The 20,075-nt window shown below is 37.5% G+C and overlaps 1 protein-coding gene across 3 annotated transcripts in view; it reads right to left on the reverse strand.

The window, feature by feature from the left end:
• Positions 1–20,075, reverse strand: part of PLD5 (phospholipase D family member 5) — a 173,637-nt gene that overhangs the window by 87,931 nt on the left and 65,631 nt on the right. For 2 of the 3 annotated variants that reach the window (XM_021550467.2, XM_021550468.2), the window contains exon 2: positions 18,669–18,805. In XM_021550467.2, coding sequence (XP_021406142.1) covers positions 18,669–18,805 — 137 coding nt within the window. Of the gene's footprint in view, positions 1–18,661; positions 18,806–20,075 lie in introns of those variants that run through there. The other variant, XM_021550469.2, reaches the window with a different exon arrangement.

The raw sequence follows: 20,075 nt of genomic DNA on the forward strand, positions 1-20,075 counted from the left end.
GAACTGGAATATATGCAAATCACATTGCTAAGTGTAAATCCATCTTTGTTAAAATATGGGAAAATGAAAAATTTACTCATTATTATATTTTGTCATTTCAGCTACTAAAACCAAGAAGCAACAGTCACATAACTTATAATTACATTGTTGTTATGAAGTATATCAGTGAGCCATAACAGAATGATCTCATGAAAAAGAAATTACTTCAGCTTCAAAGCATATGAAAGCCAAAAATATGCATTGATGTTTTCTCCTCGGCACATAGACTGTCCCATGAGGGTGGGACTGTATGAAAATCAAACAAGTTCTGCCATTGCAAGCTTTCTAGTATACATCAGATAGCTAAAAGACAACAAGCAGTTAAAATGAGGATTAGAAAAATAGTTGTCGTAAAAAACCAGACAAACAAGCCTCTATCAACAACAAAATAAACTATGAAGCCTTCCTGACATAATAGTCAATGCTGAATATCTCCCCAACATGTGCCATCCCTCAAAAAACAACCACCTCTGTACAGATTAAAATGGCGACCTTTTATCAGTTTAATAGTTTAATTCTGTGTTGGTGACACATCAAGACTGTACTGAACTGTACTTGGTTGACTGACTGACCTAGGGTTTTTCGGTGCCTTCGCTTCCAAGCATTCAGTGAAGATTTAATTTAAAAAAAATTGCCGTAGGTAGAAGACATCAAAAGACATTTTTCTATCAAAAGCTATCAAGACCCAAATCCAGAAACCGCATACACAATGCACCTTCTTGTACAAACCCCAAAAACTGAATGGCTGAATTATTAACTACCTGGAATTTGGACTTTACTGTAGAACAAAAAGCAACAAAATCATGAATGAACACACATGAATAAAAGAAAATTACTGCAATTTTTCAGGAAGATATTGCTAAGCATTAGCAGAGGCTTTTTGCTGCTATTTAGTAGTCATACACAAAATAGCCGCATCTATAGTGAAAATCACTTTTCCCACTTTTGTCTTCAAATGCAGAGTAAAGTTTCAGCAGCTTGAAAATGCTTTCTATGTTATTATCTCAAATTGGTTCTTTTTCACTGCAAATGGGATATGTTTTTAAAAACCCATTGAATAATTAATGAAATAGGAAAATTTGAGTTATTATTGAACTACTTTAGTGCCATGCCAAAATACAGACTTCCAAGTAGTGCTGAATTTACTACAAATGCTTTGCATATTAAATAAATCCTAAATTAAACTGAATTTTAGTCTTAATGTGAAGAATGCTGTTATTAAAAATATTAATTTCACTCATATTAATTTAAAAAAACACACAAAAACCTGCAAAGTATTTGAAATAAGGTAAATTTGGGGATGCAGGGAGAAGAAGTAAATTTAAGAGATTAACTCTTCAAACAATGAAAACACTTGGTAATATAGGTGTCTTGGACTAATTTGGAAGTAGTTTGTGATGTAGACTCTCTCTTCAAATGAGAAACCAAGCAGGAACTCTTTACTCCAGTACAGACTTGCAGCAGTATTTTCAACTTACAACCCAGGAGTTACTGCATTCAAACATGGTCATTCCAAATTCAGATAATTAGCAGTACTCCAGTGGAGAGACTCAAGAGACAAAAAATAAGCACCCAAAGGGTGGAGCTGGAGGCAAGGTGCCCCAGCTCATTGCTGGTGTGAGCAGTGGACACAGCACATTTTCCTACATTCACACTCCTTTCCTACCATGGGATCTGACAGAGGGGAGCTGTGAGAAGTACTCTAGGAAAGAGGTAACTACAGTTTCCCAAAGAAGCAAATTGCCTGGCAGTAAAATTTAAAGGCTCAACAGGGACATAAACAACCATGACTGCCTCATTATTAGCAATGTGATAAAGGATTCAGTTACTCTGTCTCTGTGCTCTGCTCTCATTGATTACTATCCTAACTACTTTCATCTAATACCAATATGGGCCCAACATCACACCAAGCCAGAGTGAGGTGAGCAGTTCTTTGCTTTTAGAACACTTAACTTGAGCTGCTTACCCAACAGAAAAGAGCCTTCTCGGATTTTTAATGAATTATAATAGTAAAAAAATCCCTGCTGAGAATTTGTTCCTCAGAAAATAAGCAAAGGTCCTTTCTTTATCTTCTTCTCTTTCTGATACAGAGTTAGGTATTTTTTATTTAGCTACATTTCATGTAATCAGGTATTCTGCACAATTTCCAGGCTGGCCACCGTGCATGCAATGTGATGACCTTTTAATATTAGCTTTCTAAAACATAGGCACTAAACTGTAGAATGATATTTACAACACACCTCATTGTAAAAAAGAAAGATGAATAGGGGAGCTCAATGCTTTGCTACTGCTTTTGACCTTGAACAAAGCCTAACACAGAATATTTCCTGAGGACTGAGGAACAATAACCAAAGGTTAGTTGTTTTTCCACTCTAACTCCAGCTATTTTTTATTCCTAATTTGTCACTTATGTGTAGGAAGAGTATCTCACATTAGAGTCATTATTAATAAAAGGCCAATCAGCATTCTTGCCTCGCTAGATGGCAAGACACATTGGGAGTCCATTAAGCTTGAATATGTCAAACAAATGTCCCTCTTCATTGTCACATTATTAGCAACAGTATGAGTTCAAAGGATGAAATTACCTGAAACCTGGAAGATGGGAAAAAAAGGTACATGCCATCATCATGATGGATTGCTCGATCTGGAGAGCAAAGGAGAGGAAAAGAGAAGATGCAACAAAAACAAAGATTGTTATGAGGAAAATTTACTTCCTGTATGAAGTAAATTAGTTCCAAATAAAAGGCTGCATTTAGAAAATGGATGTTTACTCTGATTTTTGTTACTGTTTAAACACTGCACCTATGTGCCTCCCAAAGAAACTAAAAGCACACCATTTTGTTGTTTGTAGCTAAGTCTTTAAATTTCATTAAATGCTTTTATTATCTTTAGTATTTTTTAAAATAAACTCATCTTGGTTATAACAGTAAAATCATAATTTATGAGTTAAGGCTCTAGACATAGTAGTTCCAGTTTACTTCCAGATGAAAGATATCATAGAAACAACTAAAATCTAAGTTTCTTGTAAAGAATCTACAACTAACTCATTCTTAGAATTGGTGCACATAATAGCACTAGGTCAATATAAGTAGGGAAAACTTAAAGAGTTTTTGTTTTTATTATTGACAATGAAGATAATGCATACAACTTGAATACCCTAAGACAGCTAATTAAACTTCAATCAGACCCACTGATAATTCCTCTATCTTGCAATATGGTTTCTCAGATAAACTTAAGGATAAACAAACAATAGATTATTCAGCTGGTAGATCTTTGATTACCAAAGTATTACAAAAAAATAAGCAAGCCTGTGGTTGCTGAGATCAAAAAAGGCTAACCTACTCTTTTGTAATTTGTGCACACCTTCAGGGTACATTTATACCAACACCACTGGGCTTCTCAAACAGTGTTAAACATCCCACATTTAACATTTTTCAGTTTAATCCCCCTATGGGAGGGTATAATTTTTTTCTACTTTCTTCATATTTTGCTCATATCAATGGGACTTCCACACTGTGCGTGGAACATTGCAGACAGCTCTATGTGACCCAGATTTTTCTAAGTTACCTGTGAGAATCTTGTATGCCCCTTTCCTGACTACTCAGATTAAAATTAGACAATACTGATGTATACATATTAATCCCATATTTGTGTACTGTTGAGATCACTACAGAAACTTCACTACAAAGAGCTCCTGTTTCTTGATATTGCTAATCAAGAAATGCTCATTAAACACTTAGTATGCACCTCAGTAGTGTTATAAGAAAGTATGCAGAAAAGACATTATTTTGGCTTATTATTTACACTTGTGTAAAGCATTCTGAAGGTGGTAGCAACAATCTTCAGAAAAGTAAGTTGCTGAACTGCAAAGCAGCCCTTTCCAAATCCTACCTGTCCTTGTTATGTATTGTCTGATGTAAAACTGAGAGCTAAGATGAAATTCAGCAACATAAATACAGCAACACAGATACAGCACATCAATGCAGATGACTGCACTTCAGAGAAAATTCATCATGCACATTATGCCTGAACAGCTCATTCAGGGCAAAGGAGGACTAGCAGAAGAGGAAATTATTGTATTGTTTCAATATAAAGTACATTACCACAGTGAGAAAAAGCAGAAATATCATCAGCTCCTCCCTTTTTTTAAACCGTGGTTAAGGGAAGAAAATAACAACCATTGAAACAGTCTTGATAGTCAACTGTTACACAGCTGTTGATTGTTTCAGATGAGACATGAAGGAAAAATAATTTTAAAATTTTCTGATCTGTCATTGCCTTTTCTAAAATCTGCACAAAGCACTCACCACTCCTTTTGCAACAGAAGACATAATTATTTTAGTTAAAGTATCTTGCTTTTAAAGAAAAAATAACATCCTTGGCTCCAGTACTTTACTGACTGAGTCATGGGCACCACTGTCTGCATTTGACTTGGTCACTGCTCTACAGAGCATCAGTGGGTACAAATAACTAAAATATATGCTAAAACACAGCAGATCCTTCTATCCTGGGCTCTTCTACAGAGCCCAGGGAGGTGACCTCAAGTGCCATTTGTGAGCCTAGGAAGCAGTCCTTCAGAGCAGTGCACCAACAGAGCAGAACATCACCTCTTAGCCCATTATTTTCTCTTTAAAAATAGAACTAGAAAAAAAAAGGACATCAAGCAAACTCTTTGCAAAGTCCTCAGGTGACTGAAGATGCAAAATACTAGTGAACTTACTAATGGTAAAAGCTTCCCTCCCATTGCTTAAACTTAGCATTCCAGCTGTATCAACTACACTAAATCCTTATGCAGCAGTGAAACATTTTGAAAAGAATTTCTTGGCATCTTGCCCTTCAGCACAATAAAATTTGCATTTTTACAGCATTTCTGCCTGTCAGCACTACAACATTTTAATGGGTTTTGCAGCTGTGGGGAGAATTGAGAGCTGGTCAGCAGATTCTTATGGCAGACTGCTGAGAGACAAATGCCTGAGGGTGCTGAGGCAGGAGAAACCAGCTGACCTGACCAATCTTCACACTCCACAGAAAATTCAAACAGCACCTTTCACTTCCAATGAGTGTACCAAAACAAAGGCCCTTCCTGATCCATGGGTTATGTGTAGCAAGGAACATTAAAATCCTTACTTTTTTTTCTTGCTCTTAACAAAATAAGCAGCTTTCTATAGGAACTCATCAAAGAACAAAAACAGCCAATTGCAACTTCAACTCCCATAAACTACATCTAATATATGGGGTTTAAGTCACAGATCCCAGTAACTACTGCAAGCAAGTGCAAAATCAGAGACCCACAGGTTCCAAGTTTCTCCTGGGGATGGGGACAGCAGTGTGGCTGATTTAAAGGTGCTTCTTCAAAGGACGTTACTTAAATGTTTGAGTGAGGGGCAGAGTGAGAGGGGGCAGCAATGCCAGGCACTAATCAGCACATGGAATCTCTCTGGAAGAGCTTCACACCGAGCCACAAGAGCTGCCATTCCACAGGGGAGTTACCCAGCATCTGGATGCCCAGTTTCAAAGTGTGAATTAAGTTCAGGAATCCAAGTCTAAGTAGGGGGTTAATCACACTTCCCTCTGCTTAAAGCAGAATAGCACATCTTCACAGTGTCTCTTAGTTAAACACTAATCCTACACATTTCACCCCAAAAAACATTCCTTGGCCAGCCCAAGAAGTGTCTGCCTTGTTTCAGTCAGTACACCTTATAAAAGCCTACTAATTGCTGTCACAAAATAGAATTCTTCTCAGGTGTAAAAAGAGCTGATATATTTTGATTTCAAGTCTAATAAAACTGGCATTACATAAGCATATTCACTGGATTAACTATCCTATGACACAGTCTTCTAATAATTACACTAAACCTAATTAGCCAAATTCTTGTCTTAACATAACACTTAAAACTGTGAATTCATTTAAGATTTGCAGCACTGTGGCCAACACAGATGTATCCTCCAGACACTCTCAGTCTCCAAATATAGACTCAAGATAGCTCATCTAGGCAGGGAACACGCATGTGTGTGGGAAGGAGTCTGAAAACGTTCCAAGGAGTGGAGTTTATGCCACTTTCTAAGGCACTGGGGGATAGGGAAAGACCACAAAGAGGCCTGTAATGAAAAGCCCAAGGGAAGAGCAAGCACCATCAGAATCTCACAAAGCCAAACCCAAATAACAAGGTAAAGAAGGAGAAAAGGAAAACAAGTTACAGATGTCTTCAAGGGGAAGGAAAATGAATTTTAAAATGCTCAAGAAATGAGAAAGCAACAAGGAAACATCATTATCGCATGACAAGATTTAATCAGTGTGTAAGCCATGAAAAATGAAGTACACACAAGCAGTAAGATGAACTACTTCAAGTCAGAGTTTGTAGATAAAGTATTAACAATTTAACACACCACCATTCATTATTCAAAACATCCACACACATGTGAAAATTCTTGAAATCCATCCTGCCTCTCAGGTTTGATGTTAATGAGAGGAATGCCTGCATTAAGGCTTGCCAGTATCCTACCTATGCGACAGCCACAGTGCCTCTGTCATTTTCAAAACATCAAGGTGCTACATCACTCAGTGCTTAAAAAAAATTAAAACCTCACCCTTTTAAAAAGCAGATCTGCAGCTCACATTGTCACACTGTAGACAGCAAGGTGCTACATTGAAGGACAAACTACAAAAACATGAGGATCCTGAAGATCTGAGGTGAATTGAACTGAAAAAAGATAAGGTACATTTGGAAAACTTGTACTAAAAAAAAAAAAAAGAAACATTGACCCAATTCTGTTGAATTTAGAATAAGAACTCTATCTGTCATGTCTGTTTATTATCTAGAATGCCATATATACCATTAACCAAGAGGCACTACATCATTTAGTTTTCTCTGTTCACTACCATACTGCAATTGAAGATGTCCAGGATATGCTTATCAAAAACCCACACAACTGCATTGTCTACATCTTTCAAAAGTTCATGTTTAATCTTTAGACACAAAAGGACAAGGACACCATCAGAACAATAACTTTTTTAAAGCCCCAGTTTTCAGTACCAAACACAATATTTTACCCTTCCCATCTTCTCCTTAGCTTGAGAAAAAGACTGGCCAATTTTCATTTTATTTAATCTCTTTTTGGCCATTAGATTTCTGACCCTTTATCAGTAATATGGAAAGGCTGGCCTAGTTTTTATTCCTGTTCTTCTAAATATCTGCAGTTTGATGCCACAGTTCTAACATATCCTCAGTTCACACACAAAAAAACCCTTGTACTACCAAGTTTGTTTTCTAACATTTTATTTGTTCGTACATTCTTAATTCTAAACTGATGTTTTCAAGATTCATTATCTATAAATGTTATAGAAAAAGTCTTCCAAATACAGTAACATACAGCAGTTTGCCCCTGACTCCAGGCAATGCAGCTAAATGGCAGCTGGGGAAGCCCTGCCCCCAGTCCCCAGCACACAGCTTCCTTCCTGACAGAGATGAGGACAGCAACGCTGCCCTCCTCAGATGAAGCCATTCTTGCCCCTGACATGGCTAAGGAAACCTAACTGCACACTTCAGGGAACACCCTGCATATCCATCAGTCAGTAATCAGGAGCTGAGACTTCCCAGCACAACATTAAGTGCTCACTTGGTACCTGTTTAGTCCCTGAAAAAAATCTCAGACTCTTTCCTCTGTTTGTACCATGTTTAAGTTTTGAGTAAATACCATTACCATGACTTTCAAATTATGTAAAACTCAACAGCTGAGGTATTTAGTCAGCCCTGTACAAAGCCATATAGCAGCCACACAAGCCCCTCATCAGCTGTTATGCCTATTTAGCTCTTTTAAGCAGCAGCCCATTCACTGTTCACCCATCTGTAAAACACTAAAATATCCTAACATAACAACTTTAAAAAGCCTCTCAGAAGAACAACAAATATTGTATAAATAGTCCCTCTCATACACATCAATTACTTAACCAGATGTTTTTATTTTATTTCTACATTTAGTTTATGACTATGTTCACACTAAACCTTTTTATAAGGCTTGAATATGCCAAATTATTACAGGCAAAACTAGGCCTTTTTTTCTTTTTAAAATAACAGCATTTATGTTGTCAGTATATGGACACTTGGTAATTTTAAAGAGCAACATTAATTTGGACTGAAAAATCACATACCAATACATAAGAAGTGGGAATTTGATTGTTACTCTTTTTCTTTTGGCCCATGCATCTTTCTAAAAGGCCCTGATTATCTTGTTATAACTTGGAATGGATAAATGTGTTAGCTTATGGTTGTAGAAACCAATCAAGAATCAAAATATTATTTTTCTTATAAATAAGCATGATTTTATGGTGTTAATAATTGAATGAGAATTTTTAAAGTAAGAACTCTCTTATTCAAAATAGAAATTAAATTATATTCTATGATGTTGGCATTTACACAATCCAACAATACCCTAAACTTAATTAATGTCCTTCTTGCACAGCAAGAACAAACAAAACTGCTTTGCAAAACAACAAAGTAAAATTGAAGGTAAAAACTTTAGTCAGCAACTATTTGAAATCAGCACTGCAAATTCAGCAGATATAGTCAAGGTAGGAACAGTAATAAAAATCCACAGATGAAAAAAATTAAGTACCTCAAGTATCCATTCCCAAAGGACACTGCAGTGCTCAAATTACAGAGGCAAAAATCTATGGAAATGTTCCAGGACACCTTAGGAGTACTAAGATAGGTTTAACTACTGTCAGATGGCTTTATGTGGTATCTATTTGTATTCCTCTTTTGTGTTGTTTGTTTAATTTTTATTTTGGTTGTGGGGATTGTTTGTTTTTGGGTTTTTTTTAATAGTAATTAGGTTAGGTCCATCTAGAATTGCATCTGATTAAAAATGCATCTTTAAAACTTGTTGCATCTTTAAAACTTGTTAAAACTGGGGGGAGAAAAGAAAAATGGATGGGTACATTTCTGGCCAAGATGAACAAAGTCAGGAACCTCTTCCCCTAACAGACACAAGCTATCTACATTGATAAAGCAGTGTTTTAAGAACACTAAAGGAAAAAAACAAACAAACAAAACCAAAACCAAACATCTCTTTAAGTCTTAATAGAAAGCATTAACTAACTTATTGGTATTTACCCTATGGAATACATTTTAATAGAAAAATCCAGACTCTCAAAAAAGGCATGAAGACATAGCGCCTCCCCCCCCTCCCCTCCCCCCCCTTCAAATATCAGAAGCACATTTTTCTCTGGAAATTCTACCATGTGTACATGGCCAGACCAGAACCTCTGACACAGAATCAGTTGGCCACCCATTTTAGGTATTTTCGTGACTCTTCTCAAGATCAAATTGAAAAATTCACTGTTTTCTCCTCTCTAGTCAGTCCTGAAGAAGTCTTCTCACATGAAAACAGATGTGCCACTAGGGAAAATAATAGATTGTTGTCATACAGCGGTTACATATCTACTGCTTTCCCACACCATTCCCCAAAGCTGCTGTAGTGATGGATTGCCTCCAGTTTTGGCAGCCTGTCTTGGCCCAAAACCGGAAGGTGTATGGGGATATCTTTGAGGTGGCTCACGTGCATTTATGAAACACAGCGGATGGGGCAGCCCTTGCATTCTGTCGCTGTCCCACTGGCACTGGCTGTGTCATTGAGGAGACACTTCCACTAGTCCAGCACTTCAGTCTCCACTGGACCAAATACATCACCTCAAGTACCCTCTAACGCATTTATTGAACCATGCTCTCCACCAGCATCTGCAATGAACTGTAAAACATGCACTGCCAACCTGATACAAGTGACCCAAAACTGGCTGATCAAAGGACTAGGGTTTCTGACAGTGTTTGAACAAAATCCAAATTATGGCTTCCTGCTTGATACTGGTGACACATTCATCTTGTCTTAACTGTCATGATCAGTAATGAAGCTTATGCATATTCATATTTTGCTAAAATACTGGTAAAAGTGCATTTTTCTCCAATACTCAGCCAGTGGAGGAGTTCTAAAAATTATTCTTATTCAAGCCCAACTAACTTGAGGAGCTATTTCATAAATTACAAGAAAGAAAATTTTTAAAAATCACTTTATTTCCCCAAGAGGTTCTTTAAAGAAACATTTTGATAAATCAGTGAAAATCAATTAACTCTATACCTTCCAAACTGACAGAAGATATCAGATACCATTTGTGATCATATATATGAGTTTCACATACTTATTCCAAGACTTACAATCAGATCTAGTGTGAAAAGTCAAAACCAGCACTTCCAATGTACTATCAAATATCCATCAAAAGTTTAGTCTGAGGTAAGATGAATCCTCCCCCTCATGTCAGAAGGCATGCAATTCACGGTTGGTTCTCAGACGAGCCATTTCAACACTTAGTATGTAAAGAAATCAGTTTTAAACCTACCACACTGTGCTGCTGTCAGTCATAAGAACTCTCAGTGGTATAATAATTTTGAAATAATCTTATCTGGAAAGGACTGGTCATTAAATAGAGAATAAATGACAGATCTGCATCTGGCACATGCCAAAGCTGGTTTTGTGTGTTACTATTTTTTTTTTCAGTCTGGTTGACAGGAAGCAAATTAATTATGGGGGGAAAAAAAAACCCCAAAACATAAAATGAAAAAAAAAAAAAAACTAATGCTAATGAAACATTTCTCCAGTGTATTTTTTACCCTTGGTCAAGACAATTGGATGTGGGTAAGTTGAATAAAGGAAGCAAACTCATACTTTCTTGTTTAACACAGGTGATGGTCATCTTGACCAACATGCAAGAGCAATCTGTATCTGAAGTGTTACTCACAATGATGCTTTGACCAACTAGAGAGATGTGGACATATGGACACCCTATCAGAGACAACTGAGAGATGACTCTGGCTTCACCCAGATTTCACCCACGTATTCAGAGGAAAATAAACCAGGAAGAAAATCTTCAGAATAACAAAGAAAAACCCCAAACATCTCACCAAAAGATGTCTTCCTGTACATGTAAAGAGCATCTGGAAAAACCAGCCCTAACAAATCCCAACCACCAGCTCTCCCTGATGCCTTCCAGCAGGGCATTAACGCCAGGAGCCGCTGCCCTCGGGGTGCAGCCTCAGGGCCACCAGAGCAAGGTGAGCTGCACGTGGCTGAACAGGCAAGTCAGCTCAAGCCCACCAGACCCTCCAGCCTTGCAAAAGGCTTTGGGCTTCAGCAGGCACCAAACTCCTAAGCGCAAAACTGACCGGATGCTCAGAAAGGCAGGCTCAGCCACCTACTCAGCAGGTCACAGAAATCATCCAGCACCATGCACTTGCACTCCTGAGGAGTATCAAATCGTGTTAGCCCAGAGGATACTCACAGCGCTATCCTAGGATTAGCTGCAAAATACATCTAATGTAATTTGACAGGATAATAAGTATCTTTTTCATATACTGCTCTGAGGGTGGAGAAGCAATTAAAAATAAATGGTATCACTGGAACAGGTGCTTGCTAGGATCTGATGCAAAGTCAGCTCTGGATGAACGAACAAGTCACCCTGAAATGGAGCATGAATGCAGACAGACTCTACTATAATTTTTAGCTACTTTTAATGCCTTTCCCACAAGCAAAAGGAAGAACAATTTATCAGGGAGCTTTATTCAGCTGGGTGGCTATTCTCACCAGGCAGAATTAAAACCTCTCTGAAATCTCATAAATCAATTTTCAAGATCCTAAGAATGACCAGTAATTTTAAATTTAATAACTCTGTTTAGTATAACCTTACAATCTGGTATAGAAAATTACCTCAGAAATCTTTTGAGTTCTGCTCAGATGAAGAAATTTCAGTCTTCTGAAGATGTTAAGGTGAAAAGAGAAAAATAACAAATTGAGTTGAGAAGGGAGAAAGAGAGGGGAAAAAAAGAGAAAACAAAAAGATTTAATCACAGAGAAGCTCCAGCAAACTACAGAGCAGATAGGATACTCTAATACATGAATTGCTCTTTTATCCACCTGCATTATCTAGGAACCTTAAAGTAATTGGCATTTGATTTCTATTAGCTTGGAACATTTTCTCTGATATCAATTCACAAATTGTAAGTCATAAAAGCAGAAATAAACACATACTTTAAAAGGTAACTTCCAAGAACACAAAACATGTCAATCTCTATCTTTCATCCTAAACAACATGTATCATGGCAGGAAAAGTTGCCTTAAGGAGACTCTAAAGCCCTCTGTCCTAAACTCCACAGAAAATAATTAGATTTAACAGAACAAAGAGTAGGAAAAATAATAGGTTTGTATGTTTAAATAAATGAGTGGAAGCCCAGACCTATTTGATATGATGTAATTAACAATGAACTATTTACTGGGAGTAAGGCAGAAAGAAAAACATCTAAACAGATTATGAGTTTTGTCACTCATTTTTTATTTGTGAAGACACTCTCTATAGCTGAAAATAAATGCAAAACAAAAAACATTATCCTTTGCTTTTTGTATTTTGTGTCAATACACAGGAAAAAAATTGTACTCTGTACAGGTATTGAGTAAGTGTACCAGTACAGTTACTGTACTGTTAATACATTACCCTTTCCATTTAAATGCATTTCAAAAAATGAAAAATAAAAGGTAGGACATGTAGAACATCTTGTGCAAGTTGAATTAGTGAATTAGCCCCTCCCTGGCTTCAGATGTTGAATGTACTTTGCAGGAGATACATCAGGCCTCTGCAGTGCTAAGCCAAGAAACTTCAATTGAAGGAGTATTCCTTCTTTGGATGCAAAAATAGAAATTACTACAAACAGAGATCATCTGAAAAAATAGGAGGTTTTATAGTTCATTCTCTATATCACCAGAAATCAAGAAGAAAACAGTCACCCTAGAATAGTTAAAGTTGGAAAAAGATCCTAAAATCACTAAGTCCTACCACTAATCCAGCATCACCCTGTTCTTCACTAAACCATGTCCCTGAATCCCATATCATATTATATATATTTTTAGATACCTCTGGGGTGATGATTCTACTACTTTCCCAAGCAACTTGTTTCAATACTTCATAACCCTTTCAGTGAAGAAATAATTTTTAATATCCCAACTCAACCTCCCCTGATACAACCTGAAGCCATTTCCTCTACCACTTGCCATGTGGGAGAAGAGACTGACCCTGACCTGGCTATAGCCTGTTTCAGGTGGCTGAAGAGAGCAATAAGGTCAGCCCTGAGACTCCTGTTCTCCAGACTAAGCAACCCCAGCTCCCTCAGCCATTCCTCACAAGACTTGTGCTCCAGACCTTCACCAGCTCTGTTGCCCTTTTTGGACAGGTTCCAGCACCTCAATGTCCTTTTTGCAGTGAGGGGCCCAGAACTGAGCATTGGATTCAAGATGAGGCCTCGCCTGTGCCGAGTAATGGGACAATCCCTGTCCAGTCCTGCTGGCCACACCACTGCTGGTACAGGCCAGGATGCCATCGGCCTTCTTGGCCCCTGGGCAGACACTGACTGATGCTCAGTCGCTGTCAGTCAGCACTCCCAGGTCCTTTTCTGCTGGGCAGCTTCCCAGCCACTCTGCCCCAGCCTGTAGTGCTGCAAGGGCTTGTTGTGACCCAAGGGCAGGACCCAGCACTTTGCCTTAGTGAACTTCATACCTTTGGCCTTGGCCCATTAATAATACAGCCTCTCCAGATTCCTCTGCAGAGCCTTCCTACCCTCCAGGAGATCAATACTCCTGCTCAAATTGGTGCTGTCTGCAAACTGACTGAGGGTAGACTTGATGCTTTAGTCCATCATGTTGACAGAAAGCATTTTTATGCCAAGTGAAGTAGTTTTGTAAATAGAAATCTTCAGTTGCTCTTTAACAGGCTTTTCAAAATCTGAGCATCTTGTTCTGTTTAGACATTTAACTATTATGCTTGTCATCATTTGTTTATTAAATAGAAACAAGTCAATATAAACCCTGCTATATTCAGAACCCACGCAGCACAGAGAAAATCTCCTCCACAATAAACTAGGGGCAAAGCACTTCCAAGGTAAATGAATGTAAGCATGTGCTGCAGTATGCTTACTTAATAGTGCAGCAAAACCCTACCTAGTGAATTAGCAGAGTAGTTGAAAGATTTATAAAGCAATAGAAAAAAATCAATTGTGGGTCCTCTTTCACAACCAGAGAATAATCATCTACTGAAATTGAAAGCAATGCATGCAACACACAGTAATTGTTCAATATAAGTAATTATTGTATACAACTAGATTTAATCTCTTAAATTCAGTGTTCAGCAACAGCAAGGTATATTCTAAAGCTTTGTCAGCAGGAAGATTCAGCTCCTCTCCAGGATACCAATCCTTATCCCAAACAATCCAAAAAATGTCTAAAGAAATCACAAACACTGCTCAGATATCATTGCCTACTTATTATAGGGCAGCACTGGTTAAAGCGTCCCTACAATCAAGAAGTGAACTAAATAAGCTTTGCTACTCCTGTCATAAACAACAGCAAATTCTTCCAACACAAATCCAAACACAAAAGAAAGAGTCTCTCCATTATATATGATTCTGAGGAGAAGAGAAATTATCAAAACAGCATCACTGGAACAGAATGCAAGACAGAATCTGCCTTGAAAACACACACAAAGAGAAAGCAAGAAAATCTTTCCAATTATCATCAGAGAAAGGGCAGTATTAAAAAAAAATATCACAGCAGTTTTAGTTTTAGCTCGGTAAGTATGGAAAGTAGCTACCATTGCTTCCCTTTCCACCTTGTTTTGTAGTCTCTCTCAAGAGACATGGCCAAACCCATAGCCAGAGTTAGGAGCTATGCCAAACTGCTACCACTGCTTCAATGGATACTGGAAAAGCCAGTGAGACAAGGATAACTAAGGTCATGTGCAAAATCTGTAGGATCCTTAGCGTGGCTATCAGCACCAACAAGCAAAAGAAGAGGCTCAAGTTGAGCCTTGAACAGCTCAAGTTACCATTAGTAAATCAAAACAACCTTGGTTCAAATAGTTTGGATAGCAGAGACAATCTCTTGATAGTTGTAATTTCTTGTTTCCTAAATTGTCATTTTTAGAGTTTATCAGCCAATTCCAGCAAAGTCAAGTAAGTCTTAACTGACAGAGAGTTACATCAGAGGCTAGCCAAGATATATTCACAATAGATCAGCTATTAAAATGTACTATTTTCAAATTAAAATAATCTAATCTTATAGATTCAGTGTCTAATGGACCCACAGCAAGACAGGCAAAATTCCCAGACTGCTAAGCATATCCTCTTAACCAGTCTCATCCATCAGGGCTGCCAAACAACATTACTGTGGATGTCTCAAGAGAATAATTTCCATCACGTACCAAGCACCAACTGGAAAGCCTCAACTTTTCACAGTCACTGCTACTTTTTTCCTTTAAATTCAATCCGTTGACATTCCTTTTAATAGGATGGGTAGCATCAATCCCTCCAATAATCAGAGAAGATATGTAAAAAAGTCTGATTTCCCATTCCCTGACTTATTTTTGTTACAAAGTCCCCAAGGGAAATAAATACATCAATAAAGAGTAAGGTCATTTTGGGAACATATGCAGTAAGTATTCCACAAATAATAAGAGCTAAAGGAATGATTTATAGAAGAGGAGCCTCATGATGAATTACAAGCAGATCAGAAAAGCTTCATTTGTGTTCCTGAACAATTCAATCACAACAACAAAGAGAGATGTAAGCTGTACTGGAAAACACCACTTAAAAAAGCTCTAGATTCTAAAAACTCTTATTCTTATGTTCGATTTCTCTCTCTTAAGAATTCTATTTTTTCACACAAGTTCCAAAACTTTCTAGCCAGATAATTTTTCTATTTCAGGTGGTTTTTTCCTTTAAAATAAGAAACACAGAAATGAAATTTTCCAAAGAAAACAGCTATTAAAAACCATCAGCAAAGTTCTTCTCAAATCCACAGCATCCTTTCCCATCAACATTCTTCACAAATTCAATCAGTTAAAAGCAAAAAGAGAATTATAGGTTCATACATATAAACTTATATTTGACAAACATTTCATTAGAAAAACATTTAAAAATCATCTATTACCATTCTGTCTCAGCACATCTTGCCAATGTAAGCACCTCTTCCTGAATGTCGGGGAGAGTATTCACACAGAAGAAATGTAAGAATTCAGCAACTCTTGTCTTATTTATCCCAAGTACTAAATATATGCCATTGGTAGCAATTGATTTGTGACACTTCAGCTAACTCTGTGATGTATTTAACACATAAAGGACCCCAATTTCATCATGAAGAGAGAGACTCAATGTTAGCAGGTAGCAGCTGCCAGCACTTGGATACTGTTATTAGAACTGGTTTAGGCAGTTTATATGCACAGCATTTATTTGCCTCCTGGTTCAGGCATTATTAGCTAGATCACACACTTGAATCACTCTGTGAAAGGCACTTTAAAACAGAGCTGGGGTCTAGGTTCACTTTTATCCCTGTAAACACAGAGCAGTTTAATTGACTCTTATGTTTAAGTCAAGGTGCTGAATTTAGTCTCAGGTTCCTCTAACACAATCCAGAAGGGGACAAGACTGACACATGTGAACCAAGAGAACACTGAGCAAAGGTAAGCATTCTTTGGAAAGACAGAGTTCTGTAACCCATACAGAGACAGAAGAAATCAATCTCTCACATGAAAAAAAAATTAATATCCCCATTTTGGTCAGTACTGTGTATCACTTCTACTCTGATTTTTTTCTTCTTTGAAGAATAAAAAGTGAAGAACGTGAAGCCCTTCCTTGGTTAGGCCTACACAGCTACCCAGAACAGAATGGGAACCATTAGTTGATACAACTAAGAGGAAACATGGTGCAGTAGTTTCTGACTGTGGTGAAATCGTGTGCAGCACACTGAAGCCAGTGAGCAGAAAGACTTTCCCCTCATCTGACCTAGTTCTGTCAAAGATTCACACATGGAGACAGTGGGTGTAGAGGTGACACATGCAGTATCTTCAAAAATTTTGGAAGGCAACACCTCACAGTGAAAGACACTTAAGACTTCGATGGTGAAAGGAAAGCTAGCTGAACTCTAGAAAATTCAGAGAAGATATCAGAAGCCTGCCCAGACCTGTAGGAGTACAATGAAGTGAACAAAACAAAATGTAAAAACAGTTATGGCAAAAAGTGCCAGATGGACAGTTGGTTTCAGGATAAAGCTACCTGATGCTGCAAGTATATTCCATTTGGAAGGAGATACAGATTTAACAAATCCTCTTGGTTTGTTTGGTTTTTTTGTTTGTTTGGTTGGTTTTTTTTGTTTCTTAAGCAGCATGCAAACAATCTTAAAAAAAAAACCCATTATAACTGGAAAAGCCACAAAATTTTCTGGATTCTGAATTAGTGCTGTCTGCAATATAACAGGTACAGCATAAAAATGTACTGTCCGAAAAGAGTCTTCACACAAAATGAACAAAGAACAACAGAAATAAGGATCAAAGGCTCAAAGAAACATTATTTTTTTATTAAATTATTCTAAAATGCAAATGTCAATTAGCTTCTACCCACTGTATACCCAGCCACTGGCAGGTAGGTTCTGCAAAACAGTGGAACAAGCTGTCCAGAAAGGCTGTGGAGTCCATCCTTGGAGCTACACAGAGCATGACTGTGCACATGCCTGAGCAACCTGCTGGAGCTGACTGTTCTGAGTGGGGTCATGGACTGGAGGATGCCCAGAGGTCCCTCCCACTCCAGCAATTCCATTATAAGATTAGAAAGGACTTCTGTGAAGTTATTTAACAACAATGGGTTTTTTCACACAGTGGATCAGAGAGGGTGCTCTGTATAAAATCAAAAGTCTTGATAAAAACTCAACCAGAATACAACTAGGAATGAAGCCTACAAATTATTTTTACGTCACCTTGGTGAACAGAAGAGGCCCTGGGACAATATAACCCAGGAAAAGCACTGGTCATCACTAATGAACTAATTAATGGAGGAAGATGACAGTGAGGAACAACAAAATGAGATTCACAGCCTGGAAATGAAAGGCCCAAAAAACTAATCACCTACTTAAAACTAACAGAACCAAAAGTTAAAACACACATACAACCATGGCAGGTGTCTGAGGCAAATGTTAATGCAACACTGTCAACACTCATCTTTCTGATCATATCACTAATTTCCTTTACAGTTCACAGGTAAGTCACTGCGTCTATAACAGGAATGCATCAAACAGGAAATAGAAAAGCTCCCCCTACACAGAAGGGACAGCAATCTTAGGTCAAAATGCATTAGTGACCTTTCTGAGGCAAGGAAAGAAGGGAAGGGAGAAAAGGAAGGGAGAAAATGAAAGAACGGAGGGAGGGAGGGTCTTGATGAGAAATAGACATGAAAGAATTGGAAGCAATGTGATCCCCTGTGATCAGTACTCAATTACTGAAACTTAATGGGCTTTGGCTGAGGCTTACAAAATCATTCATCTAACACAAGGGTCTTGCTCAAAACGCACCATCCAAAATAACTTCAAAAAATGTGCTTTACTTAGTTAAACTAACCTCCAAAACCAGAAATTCAAAATAAGAAACCATTTCTTCCTGTGTTAGCTGCTCTTCCCAATGACACCACAGGACCATGGCAATTACTTCATGCCCTTATATAATATACACATTTCCTTTCCACCCCAAAAGAGAAGTTTTGTTTGTTACCTCTTACCGACAGTTATTTTGACAGTTCTTTTCTGAGAGTCCATCCTCATCTTCTCCCATAATATCCACTGCCGAAAATATCAGTGCAACCAGAATTGCAAAGCAGCATACCAGTGCAAAGATCACAATGCATTTTTGCTGGGACTGAAAGAGATTAAGATTAAAAAAATTTTAATGGCATGAACACATTCTCGTCAGTGACTTGAGACTCTGAAACTTTTACATAAAATCTAAATTTCTTTGAAGACATAACTGCAATAGCTGTCAACATGAAACACACCTCAAGATGTAAACACTCTCAAAACTGTCTTTCATGTATCACCTTGAGATATATTTTAAATCTCTGAGACACTGTTTAATGATTCATCTCACAAATAATATTCATAATTTAAACTGCTTTCTGTTTGTACCCCAAGGAAAGCATTATGCATTAAAATAATGACTCCTACATTAACTACGTATTTTCTGATTGTGGCTCACAGGTAAAGTACACACTTTGAAACCAAGTTTTGTTGTATTTGGTTGAAACAAAACATGTCATTGCAAGAAGACTTAAGAACAAAGTCTTTTTTTTCTACTGCTAGAAAAAGTACCTGCCATTGTCACTATGACTGTCATAGCCACTCAGACACTTTGGGAAGTCCTTGCCCCACAGTATCTATAATATAATGAACACAGATTAACAGATGATAAATGGGATTCAAGGAAACAATGGGAAACTATTGCTCAGTACGACAGGTAATGCCTTCCACATCTCAGATTAAATATTAAAACATGGCATAGCACTACTTTATGAAATCTTGCAGTAATCAATCAGATGCACCTGGTAGTGCCCTAGATAAATGTGAAACCTCCTGAAGACAGTTGCTTGACATGTAATTTACATACCTGCATAAATGTACAGTACATTCTATTCTGAAACCAAATGTTCAAGTACTGTGCATTTTCCTACTGAAGTAAATTTAAACAAGACCACATCCATACATAAAAACGTCAATGTCTAACTCCTGTTGCGATAGTAATTTTCTTAATTTTCATTATTGCTCTATAATTACTTTGTCACATGGAGGAAAAGGCCTCATAAAGGAATGGGAAAGTGGGAAAGCATAAAAAATGTAAGGGAAAGGAAACAACATCATGCTTGCAGCTGATAGCAAATTTCACAGAATTTCCACTGTTCCTGATATTTTGTTTAAGAGGCAGTAAGTTTCAGAGTAATAAGAACATTTTCCCATACACCTAAAGAAAAGGTCTAACATTTTTTTTAATTAAAAAAAATTCCAATACTTTCCAACTAGTGCACTTCTCAGGAGAAACATTCCCATGTTTCTTTCAGAATAAATCAGATATAAAAATTTTATTTCAGTCTGTGAAAATACAAAACACAGCAAACAATTTCATCAGACAAACAGGA

This window comes from Lonchura striata, chromosome 3 (assembly GCF_046129695.1).
Source record: "Lonchura striata isolate bLonStr1 chromosome 3, bLonStr1.mat, whole genome shotgun sequence".
Lineage (NCBI taxonomy): Eukaryota > Metazoa > Chordata > Aves > Passeriformes > Estrildidae > Lonchura > Lonchura striata.